The 17,451-nt window shown below is 39.1% G+C and overlaps 1 protein-coding gene across 3 annotated transcripts in view; it reads right to left on the reverse strand.

Annotated features, from left to right (window-relative positions):
- ADAMTSL3 (ADAMTS like 3) overlaps nucleotides 1–17,451 on the reverse strand; it is a 449,463-nt gene that overhangs the window by 212,912 nt on the left and 219,100 nt on the right. For all 3 annotated transcript variants that reach the window (XM_063448975.1, XM_063448976.1, XM_063448977.1), the window contains exons 4-5: nucleotides 6,132–6,259; nucleotides 3,291–3,336 (exon numbers count right to left, since the gene is read on the reverse strand). In XM_063448975.1, coding sequence (XP_063305045.1) covers nucleotides 3,291–3,336; nucleotides 6,132–6,259 — 174 coding nt within the window. The remainder of the gene's footprint in view (nucleotides 1–3,290; nucleotides 3,337–6,131; nucleotides 6,260–17,451) is intronic.

Genomic DNA, 17,451 nt, shown 5'->3' on the forward strand with positions numbered 1-17,451 from the left:
TAGTTTGGCATGATCTCCCTGAAGTAAACCCATGTTGTCTCTGATCTTGAAATCCATGTATTTTTAGATGTTCAACAATCCTATCCTTTAAAATGGTTTCCATCACTTTCCCCACTACTGAATTAAGGCTTACTGGCCTATAGTTGCCCGACTCCTCCCTATTACCTTTCTTGTGAATGGGCACAACATTCGCTAACTTCCAATCTTCTGGGACTACTCCTGTTATCAATGATTGGTTAAATAAATCTGTTAATGATTTTGATAGTACACCACTAAGCTCTTTTAATAGCTTTGGGTGTATTCCTTCAGGTCCCATTGACTTATTTGTATTTACTTTTGACAGTTGAAATAGAACCTCTTCCTCTGTAAACTCACGTGTAATAAATGACTCATTTATCCTTTTCTTAACTGAGGTCCCTCTCCTTCATTTTCATCTGTAAATACCGAACAAAAATATTCATTGAGGGAGTCAGCTAGACCTTTATCCTCTTCTACATACCTTCCTTCTTTTGTTTTTAATCTAACTAATCCTTGTTTTACTTTTCTTTTCTCATTTATGTATCTAAAAAAAGTTTTGTCCCCCTTTTTTACTGACTGTGCTATTTTCTCTTCTGTGTGTGATTTGGAAGCCCTTGTAACTTGCTTAGCCTCTTTCTGCCTAATCTTATAGATCATTCTGTCTTCCTCACTCTGTTTTGTTTTATAATTACTAAATGCTAACTTTTTGTTTTTTACTATTTTGGCCACATCTGCAGAGTACCACAGTGGTTTCTCGAATTTTTTGAAGATAGGATAAAGTAGTCTTCGTTAATTTAGTACAATAATTTAGATCAGATTTTTTTAATTTGTGGGGGTGAGGGGAGGGGGAGTTAGGGGAGGGAAGAGGGGAGAAAACCACTATGGAATTGCTTTATTCTTAAAGCAAAATACAGATCAGCGATGTAAGGCTCTGTCAGCCCAGCATTTTAGGATATTACAAACCATATTGAGCATACTGAGTCACCTATACTTACTGAAAAAGCTTTACTAAAGGAACACTATATAGTGTTATGAATTCAGAGCTGTATTCCTAACACTATAGAGTCCATCTGCCTCCTCCCCATGCCTTCACAGTGGCAAAAAAATATTTACCTGATTCTAGTGCCGATGTTGGGTGCATAAAGTGCCGTGCACATGAGGCCTTCTCCATCAATGCTTTCCTATGGAGTATTTCAACACGGTTGAAAGGCGGGTGAGGACAACCATTGTAGTTCACAGAGTCAAACTCCATGAAACTGCAGGAAGCGCCTCTAGGAGGCAGTCTTAATACTGCAATGTAAACATTGCAGTCACTCTAAAATTACAACGGTTTACATTGCAGAGCTAAGGGGGGCAGGGACACTGCACCCAGACCACTTCAATGAGATGAAGTGGTCTAGGTGCATACAGTGTCCCTTTAAGATTGCACACTCCCACAGTTCCATAGCCTACATGCACTCTTGAATGATTCTGATGCTGCTGCAGTGTAATTAATACATGTATTGGTAATGCACACCCATCATTCAGTATGCTAGAGAACATTCCCATTGTCACCATTTAGTTCTAAACTTTCCAATCATTGGCGTATGTTTGTTCAAGTAGGGCCATAGCTCTTTGATTCTGTTTTGCCTTGATTTATTTGCTTGATCTGTTTAATGTAACTATAGCACAGTGCTGCAGAGTGTGCGGACATTCCATACATTATCATTATGAGAATATGTGCTTAGTGTGCGGACAGTCCATACATTATCATTATGAGAATAATTGCTTGGAACACTAACGTGCCTGTTGTATTGCCTGTGAGTGATAAGTTCCATTTCCATTCATTTGAGTTTGTCCACAGGGGGCCAGTATTGCATTACTGGAAATGGAAATGTGCAGTATCTCCCCAGAACACAAATATAATTGTACTTTAATGCAAGTTCAATAATCAGTGTAATAAATATTTTACAAATATATTTACTGCAAGGAAATACTCTCATTTTTAGAGAACTTAAACATCTCTCTTTGTAGACAATACTTAAATAAATACTGGCTTATTTGAGGTGGGGGAGAATAGCATGTTTAAACCCTCTCTAAAGTGTAACTTCCTTCTGACACATATAAATAGTGATGTCCCGAACGGTTCGCCAGCGAATAGTTCCTGGCGAACATAGCGTGTTTGCGTTCGCCACAGGTGGCGAACATATGCGATGTTCGGTCCGCCCCCTATTCGTCATCATTGAGTAAACTTTGACCCTGTACCTCACAGTCAGCAGACACATTCCAGCCAATCAGCAGCAGACCCTCCCTCCCAGACCCTCCCACCTCCTAGACAGCATACAATTTAGATTAATTCTGAAGCTGCATTCATTTTTATTTTTTTGTGTTTATTATACATTATCCCCCCATAGCCAGTAACCTGTGTTTATTATACATTATCCCTCCCATAGCCAGTAACCTGAGTTTATTATACATTATCCCCCAATAGCCCTAAATACTAAAAAGGGTATGGTAAGGTCCTCCCCCCTGGCCCCCACCCCTGAGTGGTGGGTGGGGGCCCTAAATACTAATAAGGGGGGGACCTAGTGTCCTCCCCCCTGGCCCTCACCCCTGAGTGGTGGGTGGGGGCCCTAAACACAAATGGGGGGGGACCTAATGTCCTCCCCCCTGGCCCCCACCCCTGAGCGGTGGGTGGGGACCCTACAGTAAAATAAGGGGGAGGACCTAATGTCCTCCCACCTGGCCCCCACTCCTGAGTGGCGGGTGGGGGCCCTAAATATTAATAGGGGGGGGCTAATGTCCTCCCCCCTGACCCCCACCCCTGAGCGGTGGGTGGGGGCCCTAAACACAAATTGGGGGGGACCTTACATTTTACTGTAGGGCCCCCACCCACCGCTCAGGGGTGGGGGTCAGGGGGGAGGACATTAGGTCCCCCCCTTATTTTACTGTAGGGCCCCCACCCACCGCTCAGGGGTGGGGGCCAGAGGGGAGGACATTAGGTCCCCCCCCTATTAGTATTTAGGGCCCCCACCCACCGCTCTTGTGGCCATAAAGAGTCCCTGTGGGTTTTAAAATGTCATGTTCGCGACATCACTACATATAAAGTTTTTTGAATCACAACTTGGCAGAAAGACTGCCCCAAGGAAAGAGGGTTGGGGAAGTGTTACTTCAAAGTCTTCTTCTGTGAAGGGCCTGGCTTCAAAGAAACTAAAAAAGCAATGGAGGCGGAACAAGGTTTGGACATGGTTTGGGGATAATGAAGGACATTAATAAATCCAGTTGAAACTTACATTATTGCTGCATGTCTTGTAGCGAATATTTCGACCTTCACAACTCCTGAAAGAAAAGACAATAAGACTTAAAAAAAAAAACAGAATAATACTTTCTATATATGCATAGATTGAGAGGCCTTCACTAACGTACATTTGACAGGAAGTCCTAGTCAATTCAAAGTGAATTTAAAATTTTATGCTGAAATGGAAAAAACTGAAAAATAGCTGACCTGGATGTATTTTTTCCAAATCTAGCTATTTGGCCTAAAATTTTAAATTCAATTTTCCTTCCCAGCAATTCACACTTTAGTGAATAGACAGCTAGAACAGAAGCATTATTTCTTTGGAATTTGAGATCAAACCAGAACTAGTGTGTTCTCCATCTCCTCAATCAATCATGCATGAAATTATATTTATAGGATATACTCAACATTCTATAAAATGTTCAGCATTAAGAATCAGTCTAAACACCATGACCCCGACTGCCTGTTGTTGTGGTTATGCTGTTAACAGGTATTGTCACCATCACTATCATGGTATCTAACAATTTTGGAATGGTTTTACACAAACAGTGGATCCACACCCACATTATTTGTAGCCTCTTTACTTTTATGTTAGCAATAACTATTTTATCATTGGACAGCATTAATTTGCTGAGGGTGTCAGCTGATGCCCAATGTCTGCTGGGCAAACATAGTTGAAGTTGGCATTGTTAATATAAAAGTGGAAAACACAGGACATCCAGCTGACCCCATTTAACCTCCAAGTTTGCATCGCATCGCTATGTAGGACTGTGAGATACCTACCATTGGGATCAGCTGACCGCCATTTTGTTTACAGTCTGCTATTTCATATTGTAACGTGCTTAAAGTGTACACCAAGTTAATTTAGTCTTACTCCTAAACCTGTTTCTTTTACTTTTATTATTTCACACTAGCAAGCCTCCAATATAAAATCAATGTTTTCTCTTTAAAACCTAACTTAGTCATCCCAGTTATAAATCTGTGGTTCATGGGGTGGTACTCTAAGCTGGTTGATAATCCCTACCTATTCTACTATTGGCTAGATAACGCAGCTATATAAATTATTAGTTTAGCTTACATTGCAAGTTAAGACACATTTATTCATAAAAAATGTATTTATAAAATATTTTGCAAGGATGGATACATTGAGATTTCTCTTGTATTCAGGTATGTCCTGGGTCCACAAAAAATTGCATTGATACATTAGGATACCATATTACAAAAAATCAATATACAAACTGTATATATATATATATATATATATATATATATATATACACATACACACATATATAAATGTAATACATAACTGGTAATAAATATATTCAACCATGACAGGTGCATTCTGTGCTGAGGTATATTGCCATGGGTGTCTTAAAAGATTTTAGATTGAATGAAGATGTGACTGTGTCCCTGGGATTATTCCATAATTGCGGTGCTCTGTAAGAACAGGCGTATCGAGCCACTTTATTTTTGTATTGCGGTATGCTAAATATCGTGCTAGTACTGGATCGGAGGTTAAAGGAGGTGGGAACAGCCGGGGAGAGCATTCTGCTCAGGTAGGGTGGGAGCTTCCCAGAAGTGCTCGTATGCACAAGGCTGAAAAGATGAAGAGTGCGTTGGGATTCCAGCGACAGCCAGTTTAGCTCTTTTAACATGTCACAGTGGTGGGTAAAGTAATTACAATTTAGTACAAAGTGGCAGAATGAATTATATAACGTAATAAGTTTATTAAGCTAGGTTTGCGGCGCGGGTGCATACACTACATCCCCATAATCAATGACCGGCACTAGCATGCCTCGCTTGTTTCTGTTTAATATTTTCAAAAGATTAGGTGATGCCAATCAATTGTACATTATAATGACACTTATGTGTATATTCTTTTTTAATCTTCTCACGCCTGTAATGTCTTCTTGTTTACCTCAATAAAAAAACAATACAGAAGTGGAACTTCCACATTAACATTCTGGTAAGCAAAGCACAAGGGTCCTGGACACCTGGTGAATTCTTTATTTCAGGTAAACCTGTTGGAGATGGTTTGACACAGAATTGTGGTATAACATCAGTAGCCTGTTGGCACTATAACCACGACAAAAACTGTAGTAAATGTTGGTTAGAACGCTCCTTTAAGAAAAATACAACAATACCTGCATTTGCACTCATAACACACGTTTTTAACTTGTGCCTTCTCTCCAAATTTTATTTTATACACAAACACACACACACATATATAACACAATACGAAAATGTTATTATTTCTTCTTTTTAATTTCACAGGCCCACTTTACTGACAACATAACAGCGCAAATAAAGATTTGGGCAAAGGTTCCATTGAAATAACAAGTCTAAAATCTACATTTTAATCATTCAGTTTCCACTTTAAAAAAAAAAAAAAAAAACAACATGCCATTAGCCCGTTAGTAACCTAAATCCATCTACTTAAATTAAAAAGGCATCTTCTTATAAAAACATTTGGGAATTATATAAGCATTAAACTTGGAGAAACAAAAAAAGACATCAGACCATCAAAATCAACTTAAAGACCTTCTTAAGCGTCATTCAGAGAGAGAATATTTCTCTTTTCACCCATAGCCCAGTATGTTGATATCCTAAGCACTGACATTTGATCATCATTCAATCACAAAGCAAACATCTTGCAGCTGAATAGCACGTTAAATACGAGCGCTATTAATGCCTGCTTTTGTTGGAAGACCCTCAAGCAACTTCACAAATTATCAGCAAGTCCATTAAGTTGGAACCCGTTTATTATCGATATTAAAGGATCAAAGAAAGTTCAGCTGTAAATGTATGATGAGATGTACAAATCCAGACTAACCTGCCATTCAGACATCTCCGTAAAGAGTAAGAGGCTCCTCCACCACAAGTACGGGAACAGTCACTCCAAGATCCCCATGCATCCCAGCCGTTGTCCTTATTATCTTCTGAACGGGTACTTCGAGATGTCTGCAGAAGAATAGATATAGAGTTTTAAAATGAACACTTCCTTTTCAGGAGAACTATAGTTTGTACTCAGGATTTGCTTTGCAGTTCTAGGATATGTGATCAGCATTTTACTAGGACATGTTTTTTTTTTTGTACTCAGACCACTGCTTCCAGTAAGATAATTTGATTGCTCATACAATATATGCACATATTAAGGATTACACTGCAAACCTCATGACAGCTGGGTTCAGATATAACCCTGTGTAGTGGGAATTCCAGGCCACATGGGTTCAATGTGTGTTTGTTTAGTAGACTGGCCGGGCCACATAATTTTACGGATTTATTTATTTAAATACATACCAAGTCAATACATGACTCAAAATCATTGTGATTCATAAAACAATATTTTTAGTTTCAGTGGCTATACCTTCAAAAGGGGAATTAAAAAAAATTATAGGCATCTTATGTAAAGGGGCAGCATCTGACCACCCTAGTTTGTCTCTTGAATGTCATGACATCTACTAGGGGAATTTAATGCAAAAACAGTGGAAATAATTCAAAATAAAGATAATATTTTTAAACATAGACAGATGTCTTATTTCTCATTATCTGGAGACAAGTTAGTTATTTTTTCCACTGAAAACACAGTTTCATCGAAAAAAAAATGAGAATTAGCAGATAATCCTTGCCCATGGAAACACGTTAATCACCTATTCCCTTCATTTACAGAGGAAACTACAGAAGTGCAAATTAACACTTTTGCCATTGTTCAATATAACATTGTCCTCCCACATAACTGAGGTGTTAACTCCTTAAGGACTAAATGTTACACTTCACCGTCATCATAATCTGGTGCCTAATGACCTAATGCCAAGTCATTTTGGTCTATATATTTCGTTTTGGCAGCTCTATACAGCAGTAATTAATTAGGAGGGATTTTCAATTTATGAATGCAATCCTTAAAGTAACACTCTAGGGCCTATGAGTTTATCTCATTGACAACAGTATGGTGTCTGTAGTCCCCTGGTGCCATCTTTTTATTCAATGTTCAGCTGTTTCTGATCCGTTTAACACTAAATGAGGGTCAGTGGATAATTACAGCCCAGCTTCTCTCTGCTGCTTGAGCTAATGAGTGCTTTCAGCTTAAAACAGTTTAACACTGAACCGCATTTGCACCAGGGATTATAACCATAATTTTGGTGCCTACAATGTCCCTTTAAATAATGTACTCTTATGACAGCATAGACTATTATAGGGAGGGAGGGAGAGATGGAGGGAGAGATGGAGGGAGAGAGGAAGGAAGGAAGGAAGGAAGGAAGGGGGAGGGAAGGAAGGAAGGAAGGGGGAGGGAAGGAAGGAAGGAAGGGGGAAGGAAGGAAGGGGGGAGGGAGGGAAGGAAGGAAGGGGGGAGGGAGGGAAGGAAGGAAGGAAGAGGGGGGAGGAAGGAGGGACGGAAGGAAGGAAAGGGGGAAGGAAAGGGGGAGGGAAGGAAGGGGGGAAGGTGGAATGGAAGGAAGGAAGGAAGAAAGGTCTCCATGCTATCTATTCAATGTTAATCCCCCAATTTCCCCACCCCATAGAGATTTTATTGATTTTCATGATAGAAACCAAAAATAAAATGAACATATCTAATGTTCATATAGTATGGCAATACAATGCACTCTAAATAATAAACTAAACAATGGCAACATAAGTAACCCTAGAGACTTTATTTAATAGGGGATACGTCTATCAAGTTCCTTGGTTTATATGATTCGTTCCTGTCCTACCTTCTTACCTACATTGAAAGCAATGTTTTCCTCCCCCAAATGGTGATAGAATGCTTTTCCTTTAGCCCCAACATTGCCTTTTTGCACATAATCCCTTACGGGCTATGAATCAGAGACCAGGAAATGTGTCTTATTTTAGAAACATAGAATGTGACGGCAGATAAGAACCATTCGGCCCATCTAGTCTGCCCATTTTATTGGCTGACAAGCTATAAGTAAGTGTTGGAAAATGCAATCAATCTCAAGCCTCGCCACCACAATATCAAATATTGACCAGAATCACCGTTTGGAAGAGGACTCTCCCTCTGATATTCCATCAATGTGTGGCAAAAGTTGAGGAAATTAGGGCTATCGAGGAAATGACAGTATAGCAGAAGCAAGAGTGTTATCACACTACCTGCGCCTCTTTGTTAGCATACCTTAATGAAGGACCCCAAGAGTGTGGTGGAGCAGGTGATGAAGTCGTAGAGAGGGGGGGTTGTCTCTTCCCTAACCCCCTGACTCTTCTAACATATCCCTTTTTTCTCTTTACATTCTTTTCCGACATGGGAGGCTCTTATTCACTTAATCTCTCTCCCTTTGGTACACCCTTTTTTTGGTACCTGGAGCTATGGGATTTAGCTCAATCACAGACTATTTAGATAATACTGCCCTTTAAATTTTGTTCTCAATTGGCATGATGTTTGAAATATCACATTCTGCAGCATCTTGAGCTTCTGGTCTTATCTACGGTATCTACTATATCCTGTGCGGGATAATCTGATGAATTCATACAGTTTTTGAAAATCTTGCTAAATAAATAAAAGAAATAAAAAAGAACCACGAGTGGAAAAGGATTTCTCATAATAAAATACCATGCAAACATTTGATAGAATATGCGTTAAGTCAGTGGTCAGAATACAAAATATCTCTTGGCTTTCAAGGTTCCTCTAGTCCAGCATTCTAGTGTGTAGCTAACTTCTCTGCTTCTAGGAAATATTTGTGACTTGTCAACAACAACTAAAAAAAAGTTTCTCCTGGCTTAGTCTCAACTAGAGTCTGTTAAATAGTTTTCTCAAGTATCCAAGTGTTCAGATTTACGAGTTAATGGAGAAATCATCAGAAGGCAGGTGACATCATAGAGAAGATATAGTGCTTAACAAAATCCTCTTAGAAAAATATCTGCTGATAATTATTTTTATTTCTCATATGTTTATTGAATTATTCAGCAAAGTTTAAACAAGGACTATATATAATATTGCAATAAATAGCAGATATTATAAATATCAATATATATATATATATTTACAGAAAAACAAAGGATTCTATGCAGAACATGCATACAGATGTAATATGTGGTGATGACCTTTTAGAAATTAAAATAGGGAGTTGGAAGACGAAAGAGGAGTAAAAAATGTTTCATCTGAATCTGCAAATATTCAAGCTTATAATTATTTTAATTAGGGATGACAATGTGGTGGCTAGCAATGCCTATATGGGATGCCTACTACCTGGGCCGGATTAACATAGGGGATGATGGAGCTGCATCTCCAGTCCCATGCCAATGGAATAGGCCCATTGATAAAAAAAAAATATATATTTTATTTATTTATTTATTTTTTACACACCTGGCCTGCTGGTGCCGATATTGCAGCAATACTGGCAATGCAGTATTTTTCTCAGTATCAACAGAGATTACTCTGCAATACCAGCACTGGCCAGTACGGGTCACTGTGTGTGTGGAGAGAGGCAGGGATAGTAAATTACAGCATATACCTGCATCTCTCTCCTTACTGATGCGCGGGGGAGCAGTTACACAGCACAGAGAGTCCAGACAGCAGCTCCCAGCCTGCAGAGACAGCCTACAGCTCAGGGAAGTGAAGGATGGGGGGTAAATGCTGCAGGGAGACACGAGGACACAGACACTAGGGGACATAAATACTAGGGGACACTGTGAGACATGGTGACAAAGGGAGACCTCTGGGGACGCTGACACACTTGGGGACACTTGTAAACACGGGGTCACAGACACAAATGGGGACACTTGGAGACACGCAGACACAGACACAAATGGGGACACATTCATGGGGACACAGACACACATGGGGACACTGAGACATGGGGATACTGAGCCACTAGGGGATGCTGAGAGACGTGGGGGGACACACTTGGGGACACAGACACTTGAGTACACTGGGAGACATGGGGACACTGAGACACTATAGACACATTGTCCTCAAGTGTCTCAGTGTCCCCATGTCTCCCAGCCAGTGTCCCTAGTGCCTCAGTGTCCCCAAGTGTGTCTGTGCCCCCTAGTGTCTCAGTGTTCCCATGTCTTTAAAACTGTGCCATATTCCCTTTATTCTACACTCACTACATCCGCATCAGTGGCCCATCCTCCAAGCTTTTGCATGTGGTATATGTACAACTGTTGTCAAAAATGTTGTACACCACACTTCTTCACCCCCTTTGGGTGGCTTTACCTGGAAGGATAGTGCACATCTGACATTAGGCTGTTAGAGTAGGACCTGCCAAAGATGGGGTACATTGACATTGTGGCACGCTTATGCAATGTATGATCATATAATGTAACTAATCCCCCATTATTGTTTGCCTAGATTAGGTATTTAAAAACTGACAAAATCTGTCAGCACCAAAGTTGCTGTTTAGTGTATAAGGGAGTGCGCTGGATTTTCTTTTTTAGTGCACATCTGAGATGTCATCATATCAACAAATCTTTGCTTTGTGAGGTTAAGAACACACAATTTTGCAAGTCATATAAAACTCATCTACAAAGTAAACATTTTGTTGAAAGGTTTCTGGATGGTTTTAAGAAAATGGACAAAAATAAAGAAATCTTATGGAATTATTAAATGTATTTTTTTTTTTTTAAAGAGAAATGGAACTGAAAGAAGAGGATTTGTGGAGGAGCACATATTAGTCAACATGGCCAATACTTTTAGTTTAATTCCCACACTTTCATCCTTTAAAAAAAAAAAAAAAAAAGAAAAACTTGTACAAACCTTGACTGCCTAATATCACTATTATACTTCAGTTTTAATTAGACTTTAATTGCACGAAAACCCTCCTGATGACTACTTTATAACCTGAAAGATCACGGATCTAGCATGCATGTATATGTGTTTAGATGGAAATTATTAAGGCCCCTAATTATTCCTAATTGTGGTGGTTAATGTTTGTTTAGGCAGCAATGCCTTCCTTTCAATGCCCAAAGCACACGCATACAAAGCAAAAGGCAACGTTGCCGTGACAGGACTAGGAAATCATAGGTAAAGAGTCACTGCCTGACAAGAAACAGGCTGACTAACAGTGCAAAATTAATGATTTATTATTCACAAAGATTTCATGAAATTAAGGCTTTAAACTAAATAGCAAAACCTGATCTTAAGCAGACACCCAGTAAAAACAGTATATCACGGTTTCTAAAGTACACATTTTATTTCAAATGTTTCATAAATCAATTATCTGAATCATTAATGATGGCCATTTTGTAACCATATTTTTGTTCCCACAGCATTTTTAATAAAAGTTATAGAAAGCTGGTAACAGAAATTATAATTTATTTTTATAATTATTACCAGTGGTCATACCCAAACAGTTTAACAAATACCAGTAGTGAGAGGAGAAGATTATTTTTTTGTCTATTTTATTAATGGCTTATGGGACGATCCTAAAGCTTAAGTGCAATTAAAGGGACACTATAGTCACCCTAACAACTACAGCTTATTGCAGTTGTTCTGGTGAGTATAGTCAGTCTCTGCAGGCATTTTAAGGTTGTGGCGGAACCTACCGTCAAATTTGTATTGGTTCGTGTGTTTTTTAATTTTATAGTAAGGAGGGTGGTGTCAACCCCTAAATTAACACAATACCGGAATACTTGGAGCCAGTTCTAACAGGCTCCACAAAAGGTGAGCAAGAATTTAAATCTATACACAGACCTTATATATATTTATTACGTTGCACCTAGTTTTCTTCCCTTTCTTCTGTTATATATATATATATATATATATATATATCTCTCAGAGATGTAACAAATAAGATTGGAATTCCAAAGGTCGAGTTGCCACCTTATAAAGTGCGCGAACATCTACTGTTTAGAGCCTATACCTTGAAAAGGCTCTATTTCATGTGTTTGCACTTAAAGCATTAAATTCAAATTATCTACCCAAACGTTATTACCCTATTGTGTTACTTTTTGTATTTTCTATGTATGAAATACCACCTTGAAGTTGTTTTAAAGGGGTAAGTTCCTATATTTAACACCTCTTCTAGCGCTGCACTCTCACTCTCTCTGTGGAATGGAGCGTGGGAGTTTAAATACAATTTTGTCTATTTACTTGGTTGGTTTATTGGGAAAGTCATTGAGTGTTTTCAGCTGCACGATTTGTATGATTAATAAGTGAATTCACAGATTCTTAGCGCCTCTTGTCTCATAAATCATTTTGCTATCCTTTTTTTTATATGTTTCCGTTCGGGGATTATGGTAAACGAATACTCTGCATTCGACTCCCGAACAAGGACCACCCTGAAACCCCATTAGAATGTTCTCACCTAGTAACTTAAGTGCGAAACCGCAAGGGAAGTAATTAATGATACTTTCCCTGGGTGGCCGCCATTTCTTATAACTGAATGCACGTGATCGACAAAAGAGTGGCGGTCATTTTGTCTCCCGAACGTGGGCAGTCATCGAGTCATCGAGTGCCTGGAACTTTTTTCAGCTAGGCACTCGCATGAACCCCGGTAAAGTTTATACCACTGCCCGTTCTACTTCCCGACCAACTATACGAACGACGTTCCGCAGATGGGAACTAACGACAATTTTACCGAACCGATCTGAGTGTAAAATATAACTTTTGTGGATTACAGGTTTTTCTCACGGCAATTATCTCTCAGGTACAAAGGACCCTGGGAAGGGAAACCCTGTATTGTTGTGTGGGAGACCCCATGTAGGGGTCTGTGCATAAAAGCAGTGTATGGCCTGAAATAAATCAGTTGACTCCTAGAACTATGTTTCGTTTGGTTACTGGGGGAATGGATGTCTGCTTGTTTTAATGGTTCCAGATTGGCTGAGAGAAGGAATTAGCGGAGGTAACCAGTTGGCTTACCAGTGGTCCGCTACACACGTATACATTATATAGAGCCTAGACGGCCACTAGAGCTGCTTCAGGGTTCAGTATCTCAGCATGGAGACACTGAACTTTCCACATATAGATGCATTGATTCAATGCATCTCTATGAGGAGATGCTGATTAGTCAGGGAGGTGTTTGGCTCCACCAATTGGACCGCCTCCTTAGCTGAGATCATCAGAACTGACAATCTCAGCTAAACCAATGCTTTTCTATTGGAAAGCATTGTAATTGGTTGAGATAATCAATTCTGATGATGTCATCCAAGGAGGTGGATCGAGGGCTGAGCTGGCGAACCTCAACAGCGCTGGAAATAAAGTGCGTTTTTACTATATCCAAAGTGAGTAAGGTGGTGTCAGGGGGATAAATAGTTTACACTATAGGGTCAGGAATACATCTTTGTGTTCTTGACCCTATAGTGTTCCTTTAAGTTAGAAGATGCAAACTTAGCATACTGCTTCTATTCCAGTGAAGATTCAAACAATGAGTATGAGAAGAGCTAATGTACAATAACTATGCTGTTTAAGAACATTATCACAAACAAAAGCATAATTTAAATACGCACAAAGTGAGCTTTCAAGGTGGGAAAAGACTTTATAAAAACAAAAATTCAGTCAGAGCACTCTCATAGGCAAATGTCACACAAGACTTAATTGGCAAAATTCCCACGCAAGTCCCATAACAGCTGTGACTTGCATGTCAGGGAACTTTAATTGGTTGGATTACAAGTCAACCAATCAGATTACTTCATCTAAGATTTCAAAGATTAGGAATACCCTTATAAAAGCTTTTTTGAGTGCATTTTCCTTTTTTGTTTTGTTGGAAAGTCCCCCAATGTTTGTTTTTAATAAAGACCCCCAACCGTTGGCCAGGGGTGGACAGTGTAGACAGTGGGTAGACAGTGACCTGTTCATTTCCCATTATTTTTATTTTGCCCGCACTTGATGCCCACAGGTGGTTACAGGGGGGAACCAATGACACCCCCAAGTAGTTTGCTTGCAACTAGGAAGCGATAGCCACTAGTTTTTCACTGTAGCATCACATTTTTATTTCTGCAAATTGTTTTTCCTAAGACGAACACATGGACAAAATTTGATCAAATAAGTTCAGACGAATTTAATTTCTTTGCCGCACCCAAGTCTTGTTCATAATATTCTATGCAATCTAGAAATGTTGTAAATGTAAACCATTTGGAGAACCAACTTAAAATTGAATTACATTTTGTATTTCCCTGACCAAAAGCGAATACTGTTACTTTGCTAGGACAGTGAGTATTGGGTTTTTTTTGTTTGTCTTGTTAATTTCTACTGCTGCTGTTCAACTTAGAAATATAGTTTTATATAAATGCACTGACTATTTTTGTTAGTTAGGAACTAACGACAATTTTACCGAACCGATCTGAGTGTAAAATATAACTTTTGTGGATTACAGGTTTTTCTCACGGCAATTATCTCTCAGGTACAAAGGACCCTGGGAAGGGAAACCCTGTATTGTTGTGTGGGAGACCCCATGTAGGGGTCTGTGCATAAAAGCAGTGTATGGCCTGAAATAAATCAGTTGACTCCTAGAACTATGTTTCGTTTGGTTACTGGGGGAATGGATGTCTGCTTGTTTTAATGGTTCCAGATTGGCTGAGAGAAGGAATTAGCGGAGGTAACCAGTTGGCTTACCAGTGGTCCGCTACACACGTATACATTATATAGAGCCTAGACGGCCACTAGAGCTGCTTCAGGGTTCAGTATCTCAGCATGGAGACACTGAACTTTCCACATATAGATGCATTGATTCAATGCATCTCTATGAGGAGATGCTGATTAGTCAGGGAGGTGTTTGGCTCCACCAATTGGACCGCCTCCTTAGCTGAGATCATCAGAACTGACAATCTCAGCTAAACCAATGCTTTTCTATTGGAAAGCATTGTAATTGGTTGAGATAATCAATTCTGATGATGTCATCCAAGGAGGTGGATCGAGGGCTGAGCTGGCGAACCTCAACAGCGCTGGAAATAAAGTGCGTTTTTACTATATCCAAAGTGAGTAAGGTGGTGTCAGGGGGATAAATAGTTTACACTATAGGGTCAGGAATACATCTTTGTGTTCTTGACCCTATAGTGTTCCTTTAAGTTAGAAGATGCAAACTTAGCATACTGCTTCTATTCCAGTGAAGATTCAAACAATGAGTATGAGAAGAGCTAATGTACAATAACTATGCTGTTTAAGAACATTATCACAAACAAAAGCATAATTTAAATACGCACAAAGTGAGCTTTCAAGGTGGGAAAAGACTTTATAAAAACAAAAATTCAGTCAGAGCACTCTCATAGGCAAATGTCACACAAGACTTAATTGGCAAAATTCCCACGCAAGTCCCATAACAGCTGTGACTTGCATGTCAGGGAACTTTAATTGGTTGGATTACAAGTCAACCAATCAGATTACTTCATCTAAGATTTCAAAGATTAGGAATACCCTTATAAAAGCTTTTTTGAGTGCATTTTCCTTTTTTGTTTTGTTGGAAAGTCCCCCAATGTTTGTTTTTAATAAAGACCCCCAACCGTTGGCCAGGGGTGGACAGTGTAGACAGTGGGTAGACAGTGACCTGTTCATTTCCCATTATTTTTATTTTGCCCGCACTTGATGCCCACAGGTGGTTACAGGGGGGAACCAATGACACCCCCAAGTAGTTTGCTTGCAACTAGGAAGCGATAGCCACTAGTTTTTCACTGTAGCATCACATTTTTATTTCTGCAAATTGTTTTTCCTAAGACGAACACATGGACAAAATTTGATCAAATAAGTTCAGACGAATTTAATTTCTTTGCCGCACCCAAGTCTTGTTCATAATATTCTATGCAATCTAGAAATGTTGTAAATGTAAACCATTTGGAGAACCAACTTAAAATTGAATTACATTTTGTATTTCCCTGACCAAAAGCGAATACTGTTACTTTGCTAGGACAGTGAGTATTGGGTTTTTTTTGTTTGTCTTGTTAATTTCTACTGCTGCTGTTCAACTTAGAAATATAGTTTTATATAAATGCACTGACTATTTTTGCTCAAAGATGTTAAATGTTCCTTACGTTCTGATTTCATCTGGTATCAAAAACACAATATACATATATAGTAGAACTGTGTTTATACATGGGATATTTATGTTGGTCAAGGTAATTGAGTACGCCTCATTTTAAATTGCCTTGGGGGAAGCAGCTTTGATATCAGAAGCAGTGTAGGTGGTGTTAATACAAGGATTTCCTCTTTTAGATCTATTGCAGAAAACAAAAAACTGAACATAAATATATATATATATATTCTGTGGACAGAACATATGCAGTACAGAGACATGGATACAGTAACTAGGGATGGGGTATGGGTAAAAGTATCTGTAGCGCGTTTCACTTACCCAGCAAATGCCCTCATCACACTCTTTATTAACATCATTCTCACCTTTGCAGTCACCACCACTTGTTTAACAGCCCTTTTATTAATCTATATTGTAAGTTATCATGGGAACAGGGCCCTCATCTCCCCCTATATGTGTTTGTTAATTTTATATTGCTTTAAATGTATTGTGCATATGTCCTTTTACCTGTACCAGTTGCACCATGTACAGCACTGCGGAATGCATTGGCACTTTATAAATAAAGTATAATAATAACTATCACGCAATTTTACTTCTCATTGCAATCTATGCAATCGATACATGTTGGACCACTCTTTTTCTTTCTTTTTAAATACCTATTTCATGTTAAAGGGACACTATAGTCACCTGAACAACTTTAGCATAATGAAGCAGTTTTGGTGTATAGAACATGCCCCTCCAGCCTCACTGCTCAATCCTCTGCCATTTAGGAGTTAAATCCCTTTGTTTATGAACCCTAGTCACACCTCACTGCATGTGACTTGCACAGCCTTCCATAAACACTTCCTGTAAAGAGAGCCCTATTTAGGCTTTCTTTATTGCAAGTTCTGTTTAATTAAGATTTTCTTATCCCCGGCTATGTTAATAGCTTGCTAGACCCTGCAATGGCCTCCTGTATGAGATTAAAGTTCAATTTAGAGATTAAGATACAATTATTTAAGGTAAATTACATCTGTTTGAAAGTGAAACCAGTTTTTTTTTTTTCATGCAGGCTCTGTCAGTCATAGCCAGGGGAGGTGTGGCTAGGGCTGCATAAACAGAAACAAAGTGATTTAACTCCTAAATGGCAGTGAAATTGCAGGGGAATGATCTATACACTAAAACTGCTTTATTTAGCTAAAGTAATTTAGGTGACTATAGTGTTCCTTTAAGAGAATATACCAGTCTTGAACTGAACAA

Source organism: Pelobates fuscus, chromosome 3 (assembly GCF_036172605.1).
Source record: "Pelobates fuscus isolate aPelFus1 chromosome 3, aPelFus1.pri, whole genome shotgun sequence".
Taxonomy (NCBI): domain Eukaryota; kingdom Metazoa; phylum Chordata; class Amphibia; order Anura; family Pelobatidae; genus Pelobates; species Pelobates fuscus.